Raw genomic sequence first — 27,516 nt, forward strand, 5'->3', positions numbered from 1 at the left:
ATGGAGAGGATCTATGTGTGAATATATTTAGCTTGCTGGTGGCTTTACTTGGATTTAAATAAAGAGCAACCCAACCTGCATTTATACACACAATCTCCTGTGCTGTTATAGCACAGCTGTAAGCATGGTTCCTGACAGAACATGAAGCTGTTGTACTGACAACAAGACGGTTCAGACCTTTATAAGCTTTCAGAGACGTATGTGATTTTATTTCTGAAATCTTTTTTTTTTTTTTTTCTCCACGTTCTCATGTGGGTGCGAGACATCACAATGTTTCACAGCAGGCCTGGCGTTACAGCTTTAACAAGGCTTTAAACACCCCCACACCATCACGAGGAGTAACTGAACAATGATTTCCCCGCTTGTCTTTTACAGTGTCGCTTCACTTTGGGCGAGAGACTTCATAAAGCATTTCTAACACCTGAATGCAGAGTTCAAAATCCACAATTTCTGATGCAACCCTTGCACATAGGTTGCATTGCTGAAAATATAGCAGCTACATGAATTTCACTAGTGGAAAAACAAAGAGACTCTATAGCTTCTTTTAGCATTTTTTTCCCCAACAGCTGCGAGTTGGATTTGACACAGTTGGTCCACTGAAGACGCTTATTTTCCCAAAGGCGTCTGGCTGTGTTCAGAAATTTGAATACTCTTTAATGTGTGTGTGTGTGTGTGTGACACATGTAACCGCACATTTGCAGCAGACTAAATGAACAAACGTTTCCCTTTCCCCCGTGTCAGCCAAGATATGATTTCTCTATTTACTCACCTGCCTTTAAGCCCAAGCAGTCGCCCTTTACATTTACTCACCACCCCTCATCGATCCATGCCTTTCCATACCTCACACACTCTGTTTGCTGCAGTTTGTGCTGACTGTCTAGTTTGCTCGGAGCCCTTTGTTATCTCTGTTTCAAGGTTTATCAGTAGCCTCTGTGCTATTTTTTTTTTATTTCCTGCATTCATTCAAGCACATTTTCTGCACAAAACTCTACACACCAGTGGTGACACAAGGGGAAATCGATATACAAATGATGAGCTACAGCACCTGCTGAGTAAAGCAGGTGATTATACAGGTAACAGATCTTACAGGATGAAAAATCCACTGCTGAAATAAACATAATTATTTAAAAAAAAATATCCCGTTTGAGTTTCTTTAATTAAAGCCGTGCTCATTTTTGACCCTTGTCCTTTTGTCCTTGTCTTCTCTACAAACATCCAGTCATTACTATTTTGGATTTTTTTTTTTAAATTTAAAAAACATTTCTGCCATTGCGCATTTAAACCAACCAGGACTGTGATTTGAGGCCACTTGATGTGCTTCGGATGCATACAGAGGCAGGAGGCTGTAAAAGGTCAGAGCTGCTCACTTCAATACCAAGAAACAGCGTCGGCAGATGGAGATTTCACATGTTTAAAGGTTCCCCGAGCACAGCTATGCTCACATTGTTTCTCACCAGTGATACAGTACATGTTCTCATAAGACACTGATTTCTCCTGACAAGCTGCTCGTGCATTTATGTCTCTGTTTTCTGTCATCTGTCTTAAGTCTGTTTCCTAATGCATCTCTGATGTCATCGTTCAGATGTTAGTTAAACAAAGCAGGTTTAATCAAATTTAAGTGACTCTTTGTTACAAAACTTTCATCATTTTTGCTATTCCTGCTATGATAAGTCAAATTTCCTGCTGTGAATGTGGGTCATCTATTGTTTGATCACCTATTTTGTAGCAAAATAAAGACATCTGAGTCAACCAGAGATGTGTGAGAAAAAACAAACAAACATATGATCTACTGCAGATGATCAGATGTATGGCTCTAAGCATGAAGGAGTGGGTGTGAATTAAAATGAACAGCTGTTCATTGGGGTCCTGTTATAATATTGCAACACAGCAGCTGGATCCATGAGCATCAAATAAAGGTTTCCTTAATCCTAATCTTAATCTTAATCTCGATTAGCTGCTACAGTTTCAGCCTCAATTGCCACAAAATCATGGCTTCAATAGAATAAAAGTGAGTCAGTAAGACCTGCACTTCAACTATAAGGAGCTAAAATGACTCATCTAGCTAAAGTTAGTTCAAAGTTTATGTTGATCACATGGACTTTTATCATCAAAGGCCATAATTAGATGCCGTTGGAGGCATACATCTCCACCAGCCTGTTACCTGAGGCTAACCCTTGAGGCTAGTATTTGAATTTCTCTAAGACTGGTTTCACTAATGACTTTATCTACACGAAACTCATCCACTCAACTTTAATGTTATATGTCATGACACGCTCTACAACAGCAGAATAGGTTTGCAGTATGTTGTAGACACGGCTGCACCCTGTGTGTGTGTGTGTGTGTGTTTACCAGCTGCAACTGTGCTTTTATATGAAGACAGAACTTTTAAGGCTGACTTTGCTCTGACCAAGGTGATCTGTCATCACAGGCTCGCAGAGAGAAGAGAGAGAAATACAGGGAGGTAGAGACAAAGGACAGTCCTGCAGCGGTAATTGGGTTGCTGTTTTTCTGTCAGTTTCTAAAGTCATTAGGAACATCTCTCTCTCTCTCTCTCTCTCTCTCTATCCTACCATCACTCTTTTCCTCTCCTCCCCCCTCTCTCCTCCATCTCCCCTTCCTCTGCTCTTTCTTTCAATTCCCCCCTCTCCTCCATCTCTTTTGCTCTGTGCCAAAAACATATTCATCATACTCCTCTGCTGCCCTCACAGCGTTGTGCCACGGCATACTAATGATGTGCATCTGTGTGTGTGTGTGTGTGTCAGAGAGAGACTGTCAGCATGTGTTTATATTTATGTGTTTTCTGGTGTAAATGCTTGTGAATATAAGTCTGTATGGTGTACATGCTTATGTGCATGAGTGTAATACACGCACGTCTGTGTGTTTGATTATGAATGTGTGTGTGTGTGTATGTGTGTGTGTGTGTGTGTTGTCTTTGACTTCAGGCTATGAAAGCTTGATAATACACCATGCACTCATTTGCTATAAGCCTGTTAACAGCATGCACACAAAAATGCCACTGGATTCATCTCAGCCCTCTCTCTCTCCCTCAGTCTCTCTCTCTCACTGTCTCTCTCTCCCTCTCTCTCTCCCTCTCTCTCTCCCTCTCCCTCTCTCTCTCTCTCCCTCTCTCCCTCTCTCCCTCAGTCTCTCTCTCTCTCTCCCTCTCTCCCTCAGTCTCTCTCTCTCTGTCTCTCTCTCTCTCCCTCTCTCTCTCCCTCTCTCCCTCAGTCTCTCTCCCTCTGTCTCTCTCCCTCTCTCCCTCTCTCCCTCAGTCTCTCTCTCTCTCCCTCTCTCTCTCCCTCTCTCCCTCAGTCTCTCTCTCTCTCTCCCTCTCTCCCTCAGTCTCTCTCTCTCTCTCCCTCTCTCCCTCAGTCTCTCTCTCTCCCTCTCGCTCTCTCTCCCTCTCAGTCTCTGACTCGGGCTTCTTGTTTTCCTCCTCTTTATCTTCCCCTCCTGTCTGTGTTTTTTATCAGTCTGCCTCGTCTGTCTTTGTCTTCCTCTCTCCGTCTCTGTCCCACTAACTTATTCACTTCTTTTCTTTCCTTCTCACTTTCCTTCTCTGTTTGTTTGATTCGCTCTCCATGTCTGTCTTGCACAGAGATTGATGATGAGATAAAAATACACACAGAGTCAATGTGTGGTGGAGATTTAAATGAATAGTTCAACATTTTGGGAGTCACATTTATTCCCACATGACACACAGTGGGGGAAAAAAGACTTTTTTTCCCCTCCACCATCCTATTTCACATATAGCCTTGTAGTCACTGGCATATGCCAAATATATTTTTATATAAAAAAAATCTTCTCTTTTTCCCCTCTAAAGGATTTAAAAAATACTTGTTGACACATGCTGAAAGCATGAAAGATGTAAACATAAATGTGTCCAATAAAATCCGTTTTTGGGATAATTAGCTAATGCAATCATCACGCTGCAGTTTTTATTATTTACAGCTTTACTATTTGCTAACCTGTCTGATTATCTGCTGTTTTTAGTTGCATTAATGTTTCCCTACACCTGGACACTTTAACAATATTGTGGCTAGTGTGGATTAGCCAGTAGTTTTCATTTCAAAGAATTTTCAAGGAGGGATAAAGGAACAATGAAAGAAAAAAGAGTATTTCGGACAAAGAATATAGATTAATTGTACTATTCACCCTCATACTATGAGTAATCATATAAGCACTATGATGACGGAAGCCACTTGCTTCAGTTCTGCATGCACATTATCTCTAATTAACAGATCTACTTTCAGCATAATTATAATAACTAAAACGACTATAAATGACCTGCCATCATTTATAATTATAATATCTACCATCATGGTGATTATACAATCAGAAGGACAGTTAAAATGGGATGAGAGGAATCGGTATCTTTTCATTAACAGAAAATATCTCACGGACTCTTTGATGAGCGCTGATATCTGTCTGCACAGTGGGGGAGGGGACAGCAGCACGACCCCCACTGACTGCTTTGAACTCATCTCTGGCATCATTAGTGCATGATGACAGTGATTAGAGGAGAAAGGGCCACCATGCCAATTTTCATACTGAAAAACAAGACAAGAAGAGCAGGGCGACTGTTCTGCTGTTCATGCAAAGTGCCCCAGAGTGACAAACACTCCTTTAGTCGGTGCATGCTAAATAAGCATGCTGAAAAGCAACAGGATGCAGCGTTGCTATGAAGTTTGTAAGCATCGGTCACAGCAGGTGTGGCATTTTAAAAACTCCTCTTTGTACCAAACGACTGAGCCTGGAGTGCTGCCGGAGCACTTGCTGTATTTAATTGTATTCACCTAATAAATGATCAATTTAAAAATTATTGTACTGATGAAGAAAATGAAGATTATCATTGAAATGATAATAAAACATAATCTAATGAATAGCCGATCATTACATCTACCTTATTATTCCTTAAACAATCAGTCAATAATTGAATTTGTTAAGTGTTAAAAGGCTTATTAATTTTTTTTTCTTTTTTTTTTAGGTATTTCACCTCACTTAAAGCAACAGTATAGAGTTTTCAGCCTCCAAACTGTATTTCCAAAATCACTCTGATGGTGCATCAACTCACAATAGATTAAATGACTCCTCCGTCTGCACTGACACTAGGAAACTTTGGGGTTCCGGTGGGACCCCGTACTAAAAAAATGACTACAAAATTGTCCTACTTTACGGCATACGCCAAATTCACCTCCTTCATTTATCAACGGACAACAAATGGAGTAGGAAGCGACACTGATAGGGGGCAGCAGTGTGCCTGCAGGCATCCAATCTGCCGGAAATTTACAAGAAGAAGAAGAAGAAGAAACAAGAGCAAAAGGCAAAGTTCAAAGTCATGGATGAAGCAGCGAATAACCCAAAAGACAGCAAAGGGGATGTCTGAGGAGATGAAGACAAGAAAAGGGAAGAGTGATAAAGCAAGAGCTCAAACAATGATTAATATCGGTGAGAGCTGAAAAGACCCCGTTGTCAAAGCGACGCAGGTCGGCGATCATGGCAGCTGCAGTAAACAGGATGTAGTTCCGGGTACACACAGGTCCATTGGGTACGGTAATCGTCTCTGGTACAGGACTCCTGATTGACCTGTGTAGCCGAACCGCGTCGGACAGACGACAACGCATCCAACGTCTCTTTTGAATGGAAGCTGGCTACATTAAGGTAATATTGTCATTAAACTGCTTAAATACGCTTTTAATTGAATGGATAGTTACCTGGTTAAACGTTTTTTTTACTGTCTGCATTCGTTGTATTTGTGCAGAAGAGCTAAAAGCTCCTCAAAGTGCACAGCGACAGTTTACACAGAGTTTATGTTGATATGACACGTTTGTCGCTGTCTGGTCAAATGTTAATATGTGATGCATTTTAGACCCAGACATGTTGATAATGTACGTGTTGTAACAGTCTGAGATAAATGTTGTGTTGTTGAGTTATGGAGTGGTGTAATTTCGCTGCGTTTTATTGAGTTCTGACATTGTTGGTTGTGATTAGCAGCAGGTAAACAGGCGGCGGTCGTCTTCCGGGTTTTGTGTGTATGAGTGTCTGCGCCTGCGCAGGCTGAGAGTGGCAGAGCTGGGTTGTGTTGGCGTCGCTTACGGCCCACAGTAGACTGTGTAGATGTATTTGAACAAAACTAAGAAAACGTGCAAACTGAAGCAACCTTCTTGTGTGAGACACACAGCTCCAGCTTTGAGGGAGCTGCTGGTGGCCTTGGCTGCTAGTTAACTAATGTGCGTGTAGAAAAGTTGTTGCAGACAACAGCGTTCATCAGACTGTAGGGGGACCCCGCGAACAGTTTCTCCAAAAACTCCATAGTGTTGCTTTTTACATTTACAATTTCCATTTTGTTATCTGTTGATCTATTTTTAATTATAACACATAACCAAAGGATTTAGGCTAATTCAGTAGTTGTCCTGAAGCTTTTGTGCCATTGCACCATGGCAAATAAATGGTGAGAGAAAATGTAAAGTAACTTCTTAAATTATAGGATAACTGCCATCCTTAGGCATCCTGTAGTCTGACTCAAGTCAGAGCTCGAGTATAAGCTGTTAAAAGGCTCAGATATTCAAGGTCAACAACTTGTAAATCACCATAAACCTGTGTACTTTTTAATGCTTTAATTAAATTTACATTCATTTAGGTTTTAAATTGCCTGTTTAATGTAATATAGTAAAATGATTGTGTTAAAGATTATCATTATTTTTTGATGCAAACACAATTTATCATTGTCCCCTGTCAGTCAGAGCAGTGATGCACATCACCTGAGCTGCCATGATGGACAGAGCAATAGAAACACCCCCATCTTTTACACAGTGAATGTATTATACGCACGGCAGTAGTTTGCTGATGCTGCTCTGACTAACTCAACAACTAACAACATATCAGCCCTTGTGGGTAGTGTTGTGGGTAGTATTACCTACAGTAACTTATTAATAAAAAAATGAATGATAACCTTGTGAACCTTGCGTACTGTAGTACTAAACGAGCTTCACACTTTCACCAGGAGGCTGGGGACTGTGTTATGTCAGACTATTGCTTTTTGTTGGTTTGGTTTAGGCTGAAAAACTGCCTGGTTGGGTTTTAAAAAACACACAATTCAAAACCAACTTTGATGTGCAACACTAATTTCAATCACAGCAAAAATCCGCCTCTGCTTTTCTTGATAAAGTGAACATAACATATGTTTTTGAAATAATTACAGCTACTGTGGAGAGATGAATCGGTCACAGCTAAATTAAACGTATGTTAGCAGATGAATCACCAACGGACAGAGTGAAGTGAAGGATCATGCAATAATTGAATCAATGAATGGACTGCAAAGGAGGCTCACCTGTTGTTCGGCCTCCTCCTCATCGCTGCTGATCTTCAGGTCATCCTCCAGCATACTGCACAGAGACAAGGCGACATGTGTTATTGCAGCCATGACCTCCTGTCTGCTCGTATTATGTCGGATATGGCAAGTCGTGATCTGGAATTCTCTTTGAAGAACCTTTTTGGTGAACGGATTAATTACACAGCAAAAGCAGCACTGTAGGGCTTCATGTTGAGAAATGAGGAAATGGACATTTGCTCCTTAAAAACCTACCAGATGTTCGGCTGTTAGGGCTAGGAAAGAAAAGCCAGATTGTTTTTTCACCTGGAAACTTTCTGTCTGACAACTGCTGACCCACAGCCAAAAAATCCTTGGAAACAAAGAGGACGTGCTCGGCTGAGATCTTCGTACACTTTCTTTACACAATTTTTTTTTTTTTTTTAAAGAGGCTTTTAATTGGAAAAAGAACCCATACTATTCCCTCATTTCTTTTATTGTTTGGGTTTGTTTTAGTCTCCCCAAGCTAGAGATCAAATCCCAACCATATAGATGTACTGTATGCTATGAAAAAGATATATAAGGCACGGCTCATAACATGACCTCGCTCATAGCATCACCTGCTTCATACCACACAAATTATTCAGTATTTATGTGTTGTGCATTGGCAAGTTCCAATGTTTTATTGCTTTATATAAACCCTCCACACAAACTACTGTTATTTTAAGCTGGCACTGCTATTGTTATGACAGGAGAATCCCCTAAAGGGATTTTTACTGCCTCACGAACCACTCTTGTCAGTGCTTGCACCGCTAAAAAACACTCCCTGGTGTTGTGGTGTTTTCAGACGGGGCCGCGTGAGTCGTGAATAACTCAAGCACAATGAGAAAAAGCTTTGCAGATAAGGGGTACAGTGCAGCACACGGTGATGATAGATATGTTTGAATGAATGAATAATGGATTCATATTTTATTTCATAAGAAGGGACAGATGGAGAGAGGGAGATAGTGAGTGAGATGGAGATGATAATGATGGGGAAGTGAAGGGGAGTGAGTAGTGGCGGGGTGGTAGAGAGAGGAAAGATGGAGGCTGAATAGAAAGAGAGAGAGGAAGGGGAGCATGGCAGGGAAATGAATGAAATGCACAAGAGAGAATAGGCATCTATGAGGACAGACGCAGTCAGATATAAATGAGTTATGGACTAAAGCATGCATGACATGCAGAGCTTAGAAAGCAGAGCATCTAATTTCCACTAGGTGCAGATGCTCTTAATTGCCTTTATACAATAGAGTATTTTTATTATTAAAAATAAAGTGCTGCTTGTGCAGTTTGATAACTTGTGGAGGTTTGTTAATGTTTTCTGAAGCCAAATCAAAGTCACGCTCAGCTAATGACTAATTGTAGAGAATTTTAGACGCGCTTCTGCTCAGACAAAACAAAATATATGCAGGAATTACGTTGGAGCCACATACAGCTGTAAGTTTAATCTTGTTAGAACAGGCTTTTGTTTAATCGCCACTGACTTACAAAACAACATATAGGTCATTTGGCCAGTATTGTCATACAACATTGTTCTAATGCAAGAAGCTTCTCCACTATTATTACTACTGTGGCAGCATGTCCTGCCCTGTGTGGCTGTTTTCACCTGCACTTGTTTCTTCAGCCACAAAGGGATGTTAGTTACATTTTAATTGCCTAAAAAAGTTGATGCTGGTGTAGATGGCCAAGCACAGGCAATTTCTAGTGAACAGACTTTTGGCAGGTAAAGAGGAAAAATCCTCTGGAGTTGGTAAAGGTCAAAACAGTGAGAGGAGGGGAATTAACATTAGAGACTGTAAACACTGTCAACATGTTTGCTATTTAAGCTTTTAAGGTTATTGTAAGTGTTGATGCAGGTTTAAAGTAGAAGAAACCTTCTTGTTAATACTCCATGAAAACAGAGAAACTTGTTCTGGCTGTTTGTGAATTCTTGCAGCTCGTTTTCAACACATCGTCTGAGCAGAACTTTTCTTCTTGGTCGTGTCTGAGAACTATTGTGTGATTGGTCGGAACTTTGGAGTGGGCGTTAGTGAATGCAGAAAAGTGGAAACGTGTGTGTATTCCTCTAGCGTGGAATTCACACATTCCAAACAATACTGTCTGCCAGTTTGATATTTGGGCAAACAAGCAAAACTATGAAATAGTAGCAACAAGTCTTCCTTCTCCTCCGCTTCAAACATTTGTATTTCTGCCATTGTTCAGCAGAGAAACGTCTTCGAAACCTCTGTGTGTGTGTGTGTGTGTGTGTGTGTGAGTGCTGCAGTGGAAGGGCTGTATGAGGTGTTCTGCACATACGTTTCTTGTAAACTATGACAAGTCCCGGCCAAAATGATCTTTGTTTTTGTTCTTACCGCCTCCAATTTACCTGTTCTTGTGGAGTATGTAACAAACTTAATCTTTACACCTTTAACACCTCAGGGAATTGAACCCATCACTTTACCTTGCTCTATCTATGGTCCTGAACATTACATATCATTTCAGCAGCTAGTCAAACACGAGGACCAAGGATGTGTGCGAACCTAAGTGTTCTCTGGGTTTCTGAGCCAGCAGCACTCAAAAGCTGGCTTCACTACAGGAGAGTTTTACTCACTTCCTCCGCTCTGTTACTTACAGTACATGCAGTTGTCTGAACATCTTTTTTGCTGGATCACAGTGTCATGAAACTCCTGGCAGGATGGTACAATGTGCTCTTTATTCATTGCTCTCATAAAAAAAGGGAAAAAAGCACACTTCTCTTTGTGTCATTTTGAATTCAGAGCCTATTTGAGAGAGATTATTATTGGGTGCGCTTTCTGCAAAGCTGGACAGAGTAAACATTCTGCAAAGAATATAGCAATTAGCCTAAACGGCTCAATTACTCTTGAAGAAGACGAGGTAGTCCTATTCATTATCTGGAACATTTTACGCTGTTGAGCATCACAGTAAAAGAGAGAATAGCCTAATGGTTGCAGTAAACTAGGCATTGTCTTTAACCAATAACAATTATTTCACCCTAATAAACAAAAGCAGCGTTCAAGTTTAAATACAAAATAGGGAAATAAATGACACCTCAGGGCTCACATTAGTAATCAAGAGAAACGGGCTTATCAGCTTTGGAGGCAAAATAGTGTAATAAGCCACCAAACGCACCACAACTCCAGCAGACAGCATCCCGACAGAAATATAATTAACTACTTAACCACAAACCCGAAGTGGAGGAAATGACAGTTTACATGCCAACGTGGAACTTTAATCAAACCATCCAGCTGAATTAATGCCTTGACTTTTTTTTTTTTAACTTGCAGGATATTTGCATCATCTTTTGGCCATCATGTCTTTTTTTCCCTATTTTAAAAACCTGCCTTGACACCACACTCACTGCTATTTTTAAAGAGCTTTTTTTAATCAAACATGAATATTGAATTGCTCTTAGCAGCAGAAAACTCTCGTTAGTTGCAGAAATCCAGCAGGTGTCATACTGTAGCTCATTTTTAAGATTTAATATGACAGGGAGCAAAAAGACTTTTTTACTGATAAAGAAGCAAATCAAACCAAAGCAAGCACTAAAAGGTGATTTTCTTGTGGATTTAGATAATACTCTGATACTAGATATAGATACATGTGTCCAGTTTGGGTTTAGTTTTTGTCCTTCTAATGCACTTGTGTTATCTGGATGAATGACCAGTTGTTAACCTCCTCACCGTGGCTGAAACATGGGCTGCTTTCACTTTGTGGTATAACTCTTCATAACATTTACATTGTTGTAAAAGAAGGTTTTATGTGCTTTAATCACAGACTGTATATAAAGATGGACGAAATGAAAGCTCCCCGAAAGTGAAATCAGAACACCCTGCCCCTCGTGGGAAGCTGCAGTATAGCTCATAATCCCCACCCCCTGCATGTTATTGGATGGGTCACGGACCCAAATAAAAGCTAAGAGTTCTCCTTAAATCACTCTTATCCTATAGTGGCCTATGGTTGTTAGTTTTTATCATGCTGACCTGTGTTTAAAGGCTCTTTTTTGCTATATGTGTATTCAATTGTAGTAATTAGTGAGCACCAGCCAATGGAGCAGTTAAATTATGCAGAAAGTTGAGGGAGGTGTGATCCTGACATGGCCTATTTTGGGGAAAAAACAAAAAAAACACTGTATAATCCTTCCTTTTCCTTTTTTGATTGAAGCTACGATTGTACGGTTTTCTGCTAAAGGTTTTAAAAACAAAATGATTAAGCTTGTTGTGGTTGGGAACAGGATAAGTCAGGGTCATGAGGTGTGTTTAAAAGGAGAGATTTCTGCCTCTTCAGTCTTCTCCTGCCATGAACACTGCTGCACAGCTCTTTGAGTGATGTGGAGTGGGCTGCAGCCAGAGATGTTGCAATATGCTCCTGGCTCACTTTAAATTAATGTAGCTGCACTTTCCCGCTCTGATCCACGCAATCTTTTTTTTTTTTCCCTCCTACCACCAGTGAATTTCATCCAACAGTCAAGTTTAATTTTACCTTGAGCAGCAGCAGGTCAGAAATTCTGTGTGTGTGTGTGTGTGTAAGAGAGAGAGAGATACTCACGACTTCTGTGGTGCAGTTGGTGGTTTAGCAGCAGGCTTGTTAGCTGATACAGTACATCGCTCTGCAACACAACAGAGGACATTCAATATCACTGTTTTGCATGTGTCAAGCTTGGTGTGTGTTGATTAGGGTTTGACAAGAAGCCAAGCTAGCATCAGTGTAGTATCGTCACACTGGAAAATATGACTAGAAAATATGTTATTGCTTTGCTGTGGTAACTGAACTTTGGATAAAAACTCTGCATACATGTCTATTGCAATTAGAAAATGAAATGGATATCGATCGAGGTTTTTATGATGGAACAGAACTCTTAGCTACATTTTCTATTTGTGTCATTGTCATACCACAGAAAACACAGCTAGTGGGGAATTATTTCAGCTTAATATACACCTTAAAGGTAGGGTAGGATACTTCATTCTGATGCACTTTTTGTTAAATTAGTGTAACTTCTCTTTACAATCCGATAGCAACCGATTAGTTCGGCAGTTTCGCTTTAAAACGAAGAATATGAATCATCTGTGGAAGCTATAAAACGCTAAAAACATCAGCCAATCCTGCGAGGTGCCCCTGCGTGTATAGTTGGCTGGTTGTCACCCTCTTCCTGCTCTGTGTGCACCAGAGAGGTACGTGCATGATGGCCGAAGTCACAGACTGGTTGGGAGGCGTGGCTTCCACTGAGTTTTCCAAATCTCCTACCCTTCCTTTAAATGTCTCAAAACACTACAGCTACAAGAGGTAAGATAAAGAGCAACAGCGTTGTAAAGCCTGTTGATGATCAGTCAGAAGTACTACAGTACAATGTAGACCCAATAGTGTTTACATGTTATGTAACAACTAGCCTAGGTTTTGCCATACAAATGCATATGTGCAGTATGCTTAGGTCTTGTTACAAGGTTGTAAAATGTTTCACTTATATCTTATATTCATATATATGAAAAGGATTTACACACACACAGGCGGGAGACTGTCAGTTATGATGCTGTTACTGTAGAGTTCTGGTGTTGTCTCATTACTGAATCAAACACTCGGTATCAGTATTAAGTAGTTAAAGAGGACTAGCTGCACCAACAGATTTTTGAATATCCAGATACAGATAAACTCACATTACTAATGAATTATGAATTTAAACTGTTTATTACAGCCAAAAAGGGCGGCTTCATCCATTTGTATCTCTTTTAATTTGATGCTGTTCAGTTCAAAGATGCACTTGTTAACCAGCCCGTGCTCCAGTCAGCACTTACTGCTGTTTGTTCAGATGAACACAGAAAGATGAAAACAAAAGGTTTTCATCCTCCTGTGGCTCTGACTTTATACAAACATCAGCTGCTTTCTCAGATTTCTTCTGTGTGGTGTTGCCTTCATGGCCTCTCTGGTGTTAATTATCATAGAGGTTGCATGTATGAGTGTTGATGCTGGGAAACTTACTCTGGTTGTTGTAGCCTGAGGTCACATGCTGTGACTCCTAGAGAGAAGGAGAGAAGGAGAGAGAAAGCCACAGGGAGATGAGTTGAATGAATAAACCAACAGATGTCATTATTGATTTCACAGCAGCACAAGGATGCCATTACACAGAATTCAGATCTTCTTCATCTCTCCGCGCCGACGCTCCACCTCATTCTTAAAACTCACTGGCGGGATTAGTGCGACGCTCGGGGCTTAAAGCACCACAAAAGTCCTTCCTAATTCATTAACTACTGGGTCAGATTTACTGCTTCTCTGTTTACATTCCTATTTCTTTTCACAATACCACCAATGATGCGTTTTTGCACATTAAGAGCGATTCAAAAAAGCACACAGTGAGAATATAATTTCCTTTTGTGGGATATTTGTTCAATATAATATTTCTGCTTTTTTAACGTGAGAACTATTCACACTGTTTACATTAGAGAGATTAGGTTGAGAGAGATGCTTGGAAAGTACAACAAATAAATACTTTTAAGGTGTTATACGTTGTGCTTTCCAAGCATGCATCTCCAGAGCTATTTTATTTTGTCTTATTTATTGTTATATTGCAGCAAACCACAGGAAGAGGGTAAGAAGGAAAAGCTCCCTTCTCAACAGGAAAAAAAAAACCCATGACAGAACCAGACTCAGGGTAGGCGGCCTCGACATCACCTGTCAGACAAACAGCGTGGGTGATAATAATGTCATTTCTGGTGATGACATTTGTTTTTTTGTAAGTACTTGTTTAATGTCTATGTCAAATATCCTTGTATATTTTTAGGATACAAGTTCTTGTATACCATAGTGATAAAATACAAAAGTCTAAAATGGAAAAGCATGAACATTAGAATAAAGACAGACCAGATTCTTTACATTCTTATTTCATCCATTATCAGCAAACTTTACTGTCACTAATGAAAGGACATGAATGGAATGAATAGACAATAATAGTATATATAGTAGTAGAGGAAAGTAGTGCTCATGCAAATGATTTGATCAGCATTAGTTATATTATTAAGCAGTACTATCCAAGCATTTTCTAAGTAAAAATACTGTGTGCTACTGTACCAGCTAAAGACTCTGAGTACCCAATATTGCCACATACAACAAGGTCATTTTATTTACGTTTAAAGGGTTCTGACACTTACATAGTAGTCACTGCCACAGTCAATTTATAAATAAATAGACTATAGAATAGTTAGGGCTTACTGTGAGTATACCCTGAGTGTGCACTTTGGAGACTGAAGGTGTTTGGGGTGGGACCGAGAGAATGTGTACTGACCTTGTTTGGGATGGGAAACTTGGTCTGATCAGCTTTCCCCGGAGTGTGTATGGCCGTGAGTGGAGGAGGCCAGGAATGGGTCATCTCCTGAACACAAACATACACTGTTAATAATATAGGCAATTAGGATGTGATGCACAGTGTGTTGGAGTACCCGGTGAATAACAATGAAGACTCAGTTTGGGTAACTTGGAGCAAAAGGGATTGCTTATGCAACGTCTTTGGTGCAAAAGAGTGGAGTCAGCATTCGATCAAGGTTGTGCTGCACCATCCACATCAGAGTGGACTTTAATATAACTTATAGTAGTATAGAGTAAGAGACGCACAGGGAGCTGGTGGCACACCAGGGATCAGTGTGCTGAGAGTAAATTAAGAGCAGAGTTGTTGAATTATCAAAATAAAAGCTGACTCCAGTCGGCTGCATTACAACTAAGCAGCGCAGCAGCAGCAGCAGCAGCAGCAGCAGCCCCTTTCAATTATTCTAATCACAGTCTTCTCAGTTGAATTCCAGTCTCAATATGAAGCCTCAATTAGTTAACAAGATAAGCATATGCACACGTGCGTGTGTGTGTAAGTGTATGTGTGTCACAGCTATATAAATTTGTTATGTGTTGGCTGTGTCTCTCACAAGCAGTGGAAGGAGGTGCACATTCCAGGAAATATGTTCACACTCAAACTGTGCATCTGAAATATATATTTATAACTTCTCTCTTTTGTTTCCTCTGTCTCACTGTTCCTTTCTCTTCTGTCTTGCACACAAACACACACACACACATGCACACATTCTCTGTAACTGGCATCACTGAAAATGTAAATTTACATTCCTTAGCATTTTAATGACTACTACCTTATTTATCTGCAGTAAGACTCCAACAAATAAAGTCATATTAACACACACTCATGCCACTGTCATGCAGCAGGTCACTAGGTCAAAGGGCCAGAATTTCCCATCATGCATCTCTCCACCCCCTCTGGAGAGGATGACTCATATCCATCAGATGACACATGATTTGTTTGTGTGAAGAAGTGTGTGTCTGTGTGTGAAGGTGTGTGTGAAGGTGTGTGTTTAACTGAGAAGATGCTTTGAGCATCTTACATGTAAGTGTGTGTGTGTTTTTTTTCCACTCTACTGTTGTAACGCTTTCGGTCTGACGACATATTGTGAGTTGCTAGGCAACTGCTCTCTGACATCATTATGTCCCTCCTAGAAGACTTCCTGTACCTGCTTTGACTGACGGGACTCCTGATTACTCCTGAACACGTATGTGGGGGTTTTTACTGAAGCTACAATACAGGGATTGTATGCGAGTGACTCTCTGTCACAGTAACACACACATCACTGTGGTTAAGTTACTGTTACTCATATTATCCACTGTTAGACCCTTTATTAACACAAACACATAGTGCACATTTATTGCATACTCCGGTATACTCCAGAGTACATTGAGCACATAACCTTGCTTAACTCTTTCTTAAGCAGGAGCAGACCTGCATTTTTTTTCAACTGACCATAATTAGAGGAATGCCACTTAAAAAATAAAGAAAACCTCCAGACTGCTTTGTGAACAGAAAGTCAAAATGACATCATTATGTCACAGGACAGGGTTTGCGGTAATGACCTTTAAACTGAAACTAATTTGTGATTGCCTGGTATAGAGCTACAACAGCTGTGTTTCACTATGCTAGTTTTTCCTGTCGAACAAACTATGATATAGAAGGGTAAATCATTTATAGTCTTTCGATCTATAGGAAATAGAGAAACGATATATTGCATCATAAGGTGGTCCAAACACTGTAAAAAGCCAATTTATTCTTTAAAGGATTTGGCTCCACTTCTGTACACAATGTCTCTGATACACACTGTTAACTCGAATTGGGAAAACATCCAAAACAACAATGTTTCTGTGACAACAGACTTGTCGCTGTGCTGTCACAGAAAGAGAAAAATGAACCGCAGGCCTCCGCTCTGATTCACCTCACCTCACATTTTGAACTCCTTGATCTTTCCACTTGACACAGCTAAAAACCACAGACTGAATTCAATAGTGCACCAATATTATTGACAAAGGCTTTTCATGCAGCTCACAGCAGACTATCTGTCACACAGCCTGTTGACCAGCATATTGATTTGTGAAAGGGAGAGAGAGGTGAATGACAGAGGGCAGAGAGGGATGAAGAGGAGAAGGCAGACAGGGGAAGAGAGAGATAGCACTCCGATTCAACAAAGGCAGTAACTTGACATAAAGAAGTCAAAGGAGGTCCTTGTCTTCATAGCAGCAAATCTTTTGACTGGTGAGAGAAGATTAGTGGGGAAACATTTCTGTTCGCTCTGAGGGAGCAGAAAGCAGGCAGAGGGGAGAGTGTGGAAAAAATGTGTTGCTTGATGTGATTTTGATGACATGCAGATAGAGAATGAGAAGAAAAGGGGGCAGAGGAGAGGAGGGAAAGACTGTGGAAAAGATCCTTGCATGATGTCATCCAGCAAAAACAAAAAAACTTGTACAATCATCAACCTAAACCATCACGTCTCCTTCTTCCACTCTCTGGTTCTCTCTCTCTCTCTCTCTCTCTCTCTCCCCTCCTGTCCTTTCTTACTAAAATCCGACTCTCTGGAGAGGGACCAAGGTCTTTGTGAGCAAACAGAAAACAGCTGATAATCAGTGCAATTACTGTGTGTGTGTGTGTGTGTGTGTGTGTACCCAAGCAACATACCCGCAAAATCTCTTCAACACAGCTGGAGTCATTTGGTAGGCTGACCTGGAGAAAACAAAGAAAGAGAGACTGACTTCAGTACTATTTATAGTGACATTACATACCAGAAAAAAAAACACCAGGAACACAGTTTTAAGCAGTAAACAAAGCAGATCCATCCACCCCACACTCATAAGTGATTACAGACATGGCACATGATTTTTTTTGTTCCCCTTGAAATTCTGACAGAATAGGTTAAAACTACCCGTTAGGTGTAGGAAAGTTTGTATGTCTCCCAGTGGCTCGGTGTATCTTTACTCAAAGTGTGCCCTGATGTGTTCGCTTTATATTTTTCCTTCACTTTATACGAAGCTTGCAGGTTATAAAATGTCAACGGAAGGGACGTTAGCTTCCGGAGTTTGTAAGACAGCGTTTCTCCACAGATCTGATGTTTGTTTGCCACAGAGTGTCTGCCTGGTAGGAAGGAAAGCCTTAAAGGCTTAAAGTCAGGAAATAAAAGCCTGAGTAAACACATGGATGTATTAAGAGAGCTGGATACAGCCCCACCACTGTGCTGCCAATTTCTCCTATCATTTGGTCATTTGGGTATTACCTAAAAACACATTTTTCCCAAACAAACCACAATTATAAAAGAACTGCTTGTAAAACTGTTGACAGGATGTATCCAGCTACCATGGAGGTCTCACATTAGTAAAATCTCCACAGAGCAAAGGAAAGTTCAATTTATTTCAGTGACTCATTGCATTTGTAAAGTCTATGGGCTCACTGGGAACCTGTGGGTAGCGCCAGCAGGGTAAACACAAATCACATATCTAGTCTTCCATTCTGACCATTCACTGATGGAACAAATGGTGACTGGCTACATAACAAACAGCTGTTCTCTCAGTTGCATTTGAAGGGTGAAGGTCTAAGTTGATATAAGAACTTCGGGTGTCACTGGGTGGCCAGTTTTAGTAGTAAACCATGCTAAGGGTTGCATTTTTGCCTAGTTGGGCACACTCATAATGAAGCCCTACATTTAATCATGCAGTGTTATTTATAGGTTGGTAAATGGTATACTGCACGCGTCAGTAGCATTTTTCTCTCACTGCATAACCTAGTCATTGAGCATGTCAGCAATGGCAGCTTGCTTTAAAAAGTAAGATGCAATTTTAACCATTTCTTTAAATTCCACGCAGTGCTTTTATTACAGCTCCACACACACACCACTCCTACATGTGCAGAAATCCAGAGCTCAGGCCGGCTCCACCCTGAGGGGCTCCGTCCAGGTCCTGTCATTCTTACATTTCACAACATTCATTTGAAATTGTCTAATTACTGCTGTAATGCTGTAAATTTATATTACGACAAGTGAAAGTCAAAACATTAGTGTGTTGTTTGTGTAAGATGATGATATATATATATATATATATATATAGAACCATAGTATGATCATTTACCCTCCTACCATGAGTAAACACTAATCTGTACATGTGGGCAGAGAGCAGCCATGGAAGGACATTTGGAAAGCTGAAATATTTCAAATTCAAAAGAGCCATGAAATGCCTGTGGTTTGGCCTGTGTTGCGTTAACCACAGGACCATTTCAGCTCCACAGTTCATGGGACTGCCGGGAGTTTTATTTGAGGAGAAAGAACAAGGCCGTTTGAGCTTAGACATATGCAACTGCTCCGATTAACCAGTTCAGTGGCTGCACACTGCTAATCTGTGTTAACATGCGCCCTTGTCAATAAAGTCTTCCTTTGTGAACAGGAGTAATCTGTACTGAGGACTGAAGCACCATTACAGCAGGCAGCCGGGCTATCAATTCAGACAACTCAATTTGTTATAGCTGTAGAAGGTAAAAACCTCAACAAACATTCCTGAAAAAAAGTCAATATGCATAAAAAATATACAAGTTCCACCAAAGTACATGTTGCAGCAACAACAAACAAACTGTTTGGAACACATAACTTCGCTTACTGAAAGGTAAAAAGAATAAATGTCCATTTACGAAGTATCACCAACACAATTTAATTGAAAACAAAAATAAGGCAATTGTCTGGGTGAGGTCTGTGCTTGGATCAGTTCAACAGGCTCATTAAAGAAGAAAGCCCAAGGCAGAAAGACTCTGAGAAAAATTCACTCATGTCTAACATATTACAGCACCATAACCTCTGTAACACACCATTACTAATAGCACCAACACGAACAGAGGAGCAATTTAGTAACCATGATGAGGAGGGTGACATCATCTTCAGCCGTAAATCACTGACTTAAAACAACAAAAGGGTGTGTGTGTGTGTGTGTGTGTGTGTAGTCAGAACCATGTGAGCTCACCCAACCAAATATCCATCTGTATGTTTTCTAGACATGAGCTGTGTTTCCACACAAAAACAGGGCTCTACATCAGAATATTAATTAGACAGTGAGTCAACAGGAAACCTGAGTGGGAGGATGAAGACTTGTTCTTACCAACCAAAGACCCGAGGCTACTTTCTACCAAAACAAATCTTGCAGAATGTTGCTCTGGGCTATGACAATAAAACTGACATGTTACATTTCTGTCATGTGATAATGAACCAACACCTGGTTAATTAGCTAATGAAAGAATGTTTTTATAATTGTTAATAATGATCATTAAGATGGAATGGTTGTGAATTTTGGTCATGTGATTTGGACTCATGTCACAAATGTGTATACTTGTACTCTTGCATTACTTTACACTTGATGGATCTTTTAAATAAATAACACAAATTTTTTTTAGGGAGCACAAAACACACAAAAAGAAGTCAGAACAATAGAGACACTTCTGTCCCAATGAGTAGTGGACTCTGCAAAATAACACTCTCCCTGTGACATTTGCCTAATACTTTCACACTTTAAGGTGTCATATTTGATCGATACAAACAAGAACATTTAAATGTGATTTCCCACTTTGGTATAAAACACAGCTGACAGACAGAAATGGAAACACTCATATGATTTCAGACCCACTGAGTCTGTTTATATCAGGTCTCTATCCATCCCTCTGTGCATCTACAGTATCTCACCTTACCTCACTTTAAGCACCCCTGTCCATCACTGCTGTGATTTAGTTCACTGGAGCATAATACTGACACTACCAGGGTCCGCTCTTTGTATCCTGCTTGCAGTGTGGACCCTTTAAACCAGATGACATATTGTGTGTATTATTACCGGCATACCTCTTAGTCATTTAAAAGAAAGTCTATTCTGAATTCAATGAAAGGGAACAGGCTTTAAAGGATTTTAATGGACAGGTGACTTACATATTAATGTGTGTGTGTGTGTGTGTGTGTGTGTGTTTCCCTAATTGATCTGAATGTGAGATCACGGTTAATGTCAAGGACTAAGAGATGGAGAGAACATAAAAGAGAAATGAACGATGAGCGAGAGCCGCATAGTAAGTCTGCAGGAGGAGAAAGGACAAAATTCACAGAGAAAATAGATACCAAAGAAAAATGAGAGAGCGGCTGAGTGAGAGAGAGATTCGGGGGGAAAATATAGCCGAAGCAATTACTGAGGCAGAAATCCTTTCTCTCTGAAATAGCTGCTCAGATAGATAGATGTCCACACACACACACACACACACACACACACACACACACACAGGCAGACATTTAGCTCAGAGATACATAAGGGCCCATGCTTATATAGACACATACTCCACTACTAACAGCTCATTGATGATTATTTTCTTAATTCATTTTTTGGTCTATGACAGAAAAATAGAAGCAGATAACAAAAGACAAAAAAACAAAACGTTTTTGTCTTATTTGAAGATTGGTCACTTTTTCCACACATGTCCAAGAAAAGTGGCAAACTCTTACTAAAAGCGGAGCAGGAACACCTAACTGTTTTGTAATTTTGCTTGAAAAACAACTTAAACACACTCAATACGCACAATAATGACCACTCTGGCAAATCTTTTTTTTCAAATTGTGCTGGTCTAATCCCCCATTTATGAGACCAAAAAAAAAAAAACATCACTGCAGTGAAAGGAAATCATGTTTTATATGTAGCTACTGTGATTACAAAGGAAGCAAAGCATAGGCTTTAGTCCTCTATTACAAGCTCCGTATGAACAGTAAAAGTCTTCCTCATGTTTATAAATCATAAGTCATCCACCCACAGGAACTTATCATGAAGGACGTTTTACTGAGAAAACAACACATTTCTCAGAGTGCATTACATCTGTCCCCTGCTGAAGAACTCAACAGAAATTAAGGACATTTTACTGGAACTCATTCACACCTATATTACAGGGTCACTTTCACACATCTACTGCAGTTCACTGGGTTCACATGATATAGAATGTGTTCCTTAGCTAACATACCACTGATGCTGTACACATTAGCTATGAACACTATGGTTACAAAATGAGACTAATCAGATACTATCAACACCGAGATCACAGCACGCCCAGGTTTAAAGTAAATCTGTAGGATCAATTGCATTATAATACACTTTCAAAATCAATAGCCTGTAAATACAGAGGGTTGAATTGTCTCAAAAACAAGAGCCTGGAATATAAAATGAATTATAGCCTGACATCCATTCTGATTTGCTGAATGGGCACTTATTACATTAATTTACCACATTAGTGAGGAGCCTGTTTAAACTGCACTAAGCAGTCACCTATAAAATTACATAACAAATACATTTAATGTGATTCCACTCAAATGATTTCGTTTTCTATGCCTGTGTCTTTTCATGTTTCAAATCCACCAGAGTGTCTTGTTTCCTTTGTACTGGAATTAAAAATCATTAAGAGGTAATTACAGTAATGTGTTTAAGACTGAAGAAAAAGCCCCCCCCCCTCTCTGCATGTGTGTGTGTGTGTAAGAGATGAATGACTCAGTTGAATGCATGTGGGAGGACAAAACATGAAATAATAAAAACATCTAAAAAAAACGCACACAGTCTATTACAATAACACAGATAGTTACACGTGGAGATTGACAGAAGCAGTAGATGAAAGAGTGAAAAGAAAAAGAGGATAATGAGCAAAGAAAGGAAAGGCAGACTCAAATCTGGAGCCTGATAAATGTAAACATGTTCTCCTGCACTGTCCTCTGAGAGCGATTAACACGTCCTCTCACATTTCTGCTTTATTTTAGAACTATTTTCCAAGTCTGATGAGGAAACGCTTTACTTTGTTGGCTAAATTACACAAAGTACCCAACTTCATCCTTTAACACAGCTCTCTGAGGCTAGGGGGGAAAAAACTGTTGCTTTGCTGTTATGAAAAATGCCAAAGTCAAACGAAAGCTGTCAATCATCCAGTCAGCGCGATTGAAGTTTCGACGTGTCTACGGTTCAGACCGAGGTCCAGCAGGGTTTGGAAAATCTTCAAGGATTTTTTTGTCCACAGGCTTCTCGTTTATTCGGTTTCATCTGCTCCTTTTATCATCCATATTTCAGCTGTTTACAGAGCTGGAGTGACCGCCATCACTGGGATTACCAGCATGCTAGATAGATCACAAACATTGCCCTCGGAGGAGACTGTGTGTGTGTGTGTGTTGGTTCAACAGCTATGTGTGAGTGATTCACTGGATATGCGTGCATGTTTATGTATGAGTCAGCCTGTCTAATATTTTAAAGATCGTTGAGAACAAGAAAGTAGGCCTATCACCTCAGGCGCCCTTCTTTCGCATTTCATTGATTCACATAGAAGTAATCCCATTTTTTTGGCTTTGTGTTCTTCTCGTATGGAGACTTTAAATGCATTTTAATTCGCCTTGCTCAGAATGCCTTCTCCTGGTGCTGAAGTGGTTTTCATTGTCAGCGTTAGCAGCCATTACTGCGGGATGTCGTGCTATCAGCTTCCTCGGAGCTCAGATGGAAGCAGTGTATTTAGACATATCTCAGTGACACTGTAATTGCAGGGAACATACTGAGAATACAGATGGACAAACAGGAGCTCCTTGCCAAAGGAGTGGTTTGAGGAGTCTCTATGAACACTTTTTCTTCATTACAACTGTCACTATCTCAATCTAACGCAACCCATATGAGTCTAAGCCGCTGTTTACATATTTCAGCCATTTTCAAGCCAGCAGGGGGTAAAAGCAAAAAGCAGTCTAAGCAATATTGGATTTCTGAGGCTGCTGTAATCCCTCACTTTACCATATTTGGGAATGATCAGATCTATAAGGTGCGGATTATATTCTCTTACTTGTCCACACAGACAGTGGCAGATCACACTGGCACAACGTTTTTGTTGTCATACTATTATTAGTCCAACTGGACTCTACTGTTTAACACATGCTGATCAGCGTCCATAGACTCATATTGTCTCTGCCTGCCACACACATTAAAGAAGACCGTTTAAAAGAAGAGCTTGTGATATGACTAAGCAGGAGAGTTGTAGTATTTATATTTAATGTGGTTATAAATGAGGGGTTGCAGTCCATATAGCTGATTGTGTTACAGGAATCTGGTGTTGTACTGGCTTGCCTACTGGCATGGTTTACTGGGAAACAAAAATAACAAGCAGCAGAGCCATCATAATTATTATAAATGGGCCTTCCCTGCTATGAAAAGTCAAAATGGCTCTCATGAAAACAGACTGTTGGCTGATACAAATCTATCTACTCCCACCTCAGTTTGACTTTGGCCAATATTTTAACAGATTCAATAAGAGGAATAAATTTGGACTTGTAGTTGACCTCAAAAAAAAAAAAAAAAAAAGAATTCCTGCTCTACAATGCACATCCAACAGCTTTCCTAGCTTCTTCTGTTGCTGTATAGTACAATGCTGGGGACATTATAAAGTCACAGAGTTGCCACTCTAGACATTTAGCTGCAGTACACATGCATGCGCTCAAACACATACACATGGTTGTACCTTTTCCTGAACATGTGTCATCCTGTTTTTTTGTTACTTGCTCACCCTCCGTTCCCCCCTTCTTCCTCTCTGTCTCTTTTCTTCTCTTCCATCCCTCTCCCTGTTTTTGTGCTCTTTCCATCTCGCTCTCCCAGACTAAAGCTGTGGAGAGGCTGATAAGGAGTTGATTTACCATCCAATTAAATGTCGTCATTGAAACATTGCTTCAAATAAGTCTGTCGTTTTCACGCTGTGCTAATTGGCCTTCCTCTTGCATGTGCATGTGCCAGTGTGTGCGTTTGGTCCTTTTGAGTGTATGCAACTCTTTACTTAAGACAAGCAGATTTAGATTGTTGTTGCTGTGCACTTAAAAAGCAGGTCATTTCAGGTTCAAACTAAGTAGTGTGAGTCTTGGTCTCATTTAAACCATTAAATACAATGAATCAAACCTGAGTGCTCCCTTAATTAATGTTGTACATATTAACACAGAATCACATCTGTATAAAATGGAAAAAAATACCTTCTCACATCAAAATCCCTACACATACACCCTTTTCACATAGGGAAACCAGTTTAAAACATGTCCCTGTAGAAGACTTTGTCAAAATGTAGCAGGAAGACCACTTACAGTGTCTACTTTTTGTATCTCTTACTTCATTCTACTGAGCTCAGCATTGACTGATTGATGCCTGACTACAGACCAGTAAAATTTGTGCTTAAATGTGTGTGTTCACTGGGGTGGGATCCATTAGTCTACTGCAATTTTGCAGCCATTACACAACTGTGACCACTGCAGACCCAAGAATACATGCAGATTCTACCCAGCACAAATGCAGATGTTAGTGGGTGGTGTTAGTTTTGTTCAGCACACAGGAGGTTTATTGTCACCCAATAGCTTGTTGGTTTTCTTAAGGGGTTTTGATGTAGTCTGGTCTCTTTCATAAACTTTGTTTAAAACAGCAGTTCTCAGCCCAAAAGCTGCTATTTGCTGTCTGCTCTACAACAAATAGGAGTAAACAAAGCTAGCAGGTACCTGACAAAGATAATCTGACATTAAAAAAAAGCAAAAATTCATCAAGCGTCATATTTGTTACATGGCCAAAGCCTGGTTTATGGTAAATGCAGATGTCTGTTTGTTTAGATCTCTTATTTTTGACACTCTCTCCCTGTGGCATGCATCTCTACAGCTCCATGTGGCACCATGATTTATGTAGCTCCATGAAGCTGTGTTTAGCGACACAGGACACAAACCTTAACCTCCTGGGTACCGCAAGCTGAAATTTGTGATGTCTGGGTTTGCATGGGTCTTGTGCTCCACAGGCCCAAAAGCTCTCAATACACCTAATCCTGTTTCTAAAAAAACAAAACAAAAAAACAGCACTATTTCTCACACACCGTGTAATAGTTCACCTTTTTCCTCTCAAACACACACACACACATAAAAGGGGCTTTTATAGAATTTTAATAAATCCATGGGAAAGTGCTCTCAAAACTCATTTATCAAACATTTAACACTGACTTAGCTATTAAAGGGGGCGAGAGAGGGAGAGGAGGATAGATTGAAGAAGAGGAGCTATGATCAATGCCAGTGGACCATATAATTGCGCCAGGAGTGGGTTAGCTGAAAACATTAGCCTTGTTTTCTGATGGATCACATCCTGGAGCCGGCTAGCCAAGCTAAACACTTCAATCTGTATTAGTATGACCCAGAGTCATCTGTCTAAAGGAGCCGTGCTGCTACAATTAGTGAAAGTTTTCAACAACTGATGAGCTGATGTGTAAGTAGTAGTAGGTAGTAAAAGGCTGTTTTAAAAGAGGATGTCTCAATGTAATGAAACCTTGTCTTTCCTTTCTTTGTTCTGACACCAAGTTTGCCACTGTAAAGTTCAACCATTTGCATTTTCTAAAGATATTTTTCTTCTCTCGCCACATTCTTTGCTTCCATTTGCAGACAGAGTAATGACTTTTTTACTCACCGACTGAAACAGAGCCCCCACATATGAAAAGAACTACAGCGCATCAGCTTCGCAGAAGCAACAATCACTGGCACTGACCTTCCATTGAAACACTGTTTGCACCATCAGAAGAGCCAAGAAGAGAGTTTCCAGCTCACAACATCTTTTCTAGCTGCCCTCTCAGAAAACTTCTCCAGATGTGTTACGAGAGAAACCTCAGGAACTGTTTCTTACCCTGTGTCACTGTATTCTCAGCTTGTTCTAGGTAGTTCTTGTTCTCAGCAGCACAGTCACGAGTAGTTTCTGGTGATTGGCTGGCAGATTTCTGGGACTAGGGCGACTTTGTTACAGGTGGTAAAACAGCCATTCACCAACCTGCACTTGGGCAAGTCACTTAACCTGACCTAAAATATAGTTCCATATGCAAATCGATATGTTATATACTTTTGTAAGCTTTCTGGGTATTGTAACAATTCTTTGTGCAGAGTTATATTTATCTCTAGGGGTGGGATGGTTCAGGAAAAAAATCAGAACCGTTCGGTACACGTGTTTCGGTTCGGGGCGAGTGTTCTGAAGTCAGGCTACTGTCCTCGACAAGCAGCGACTGTGAGCTCCTCCCCCGCCTCAAAACACTCACAGACGGTCACTCTCTCTGTAGCTTCATGCAGCAGGTTCAGCTGCAGGCGGAGCAGAGAGACCCACAGCACTCTGCGTCCAATCGTGCACAAAGCTGTCGCTGGTCCCGTCAATGCTTACAGAGCGGGATGAAAATAGCATATTTCAATGGCAAAAATTAAAATAAAACCACGGACATCAGTACTGTTAGCATTGCATAGCTTAGCATAGTCATAGAGTTCAGTCTATCCAACTAGCCTGTTCTCTGTCCGACGGTGGGAGTATGTGTGCACACGTGTCTGTGTGTGTCTGCGCATGTGTCCGTGTGTACGTGCATCATGCCTCTGTGCGCGGACAGCAGTGGTGAATTGTAAACGCACAACCATGCAGACAGAAACGACATGTAAATAATGTAAATAAGATAAATAACATGAGCTCTTTAGTTTGTTTAATAGAACAAGGTGTAGACCTGTTCTATAGGAACGGTTTTCTTAAATGGCTTCTGTTATGATCTGGTGCTATATATTTGGGCAGCAGTGGCTCAGTGGGCAAGGCACTTTACCCGCACTGCCTCCAGTGCACTCACTGGTGTGGCGCGCCTTGCTGGTCATTGCATGACACTGCTTGGCAGCAGCCTTAAAAAACAATAATTTTCTTCTGGGATTATTAAAGTATCTAAAATAAAAATAAAAAAATAAAATAGAGATCAAATTGACTTGACCTGATATAATGATGGGGAAACACTGAACTAATTCTTAAATATAGTAAATCTTGGATAATTAGGATATATA

General features: G+C 40.3%; 1 protein-coding gene across 1 annotated transcript in view; it reads right to left on the reverse strand.

Moving 5' to 3' along the window:
* The window catches only part of aff2 (AF4/FMR2 family, member 2), a 111,560-nt gene that overhangs the window by 34,810 nt on the left and 49,234 nt on the right, over window positions 1-27,516 (reverse strand). The window contains exons 5-9 of the mRNA XM_028416076.1: window positions 17,331-17,375; window positions 14,619-14,705; window positions 13,319-13,355; window positions 11,894-11,954; window positions 7,331-7,385 (exon numbers count right to left, since the gene is read on the reverse strand). Of these exons, the coding sequence (XP_028271877.1) occupies window positions 7,331-7,385; window positions 11,894-11,954; window positions 13,319-13,355; window positions 14,619-14,705; window positions 17,331-17,375 (285 nt within the window). The remainder of the gene's footprint in view (window positions 1-7,330; window positions 7,386-11,893; window positions 11,955-13,318; window positions 13,356-14,618; window positions 14,706-17,330; window positions 17,376-27,516) is intronic.

The sequence above is a fragment of the Parambassis ranga genome, chromosome 10, assembly GCF_900634625.1.
Source record: "Parambassis ranga chromosome 10, fParRan2.1, whole genome shotgun sequence".
Lineage (NCBI taxonomy): Eukaryota > Metazoa > Chordata > Actinopteri > Ambassidae > Parambassis > Parambassis ranga.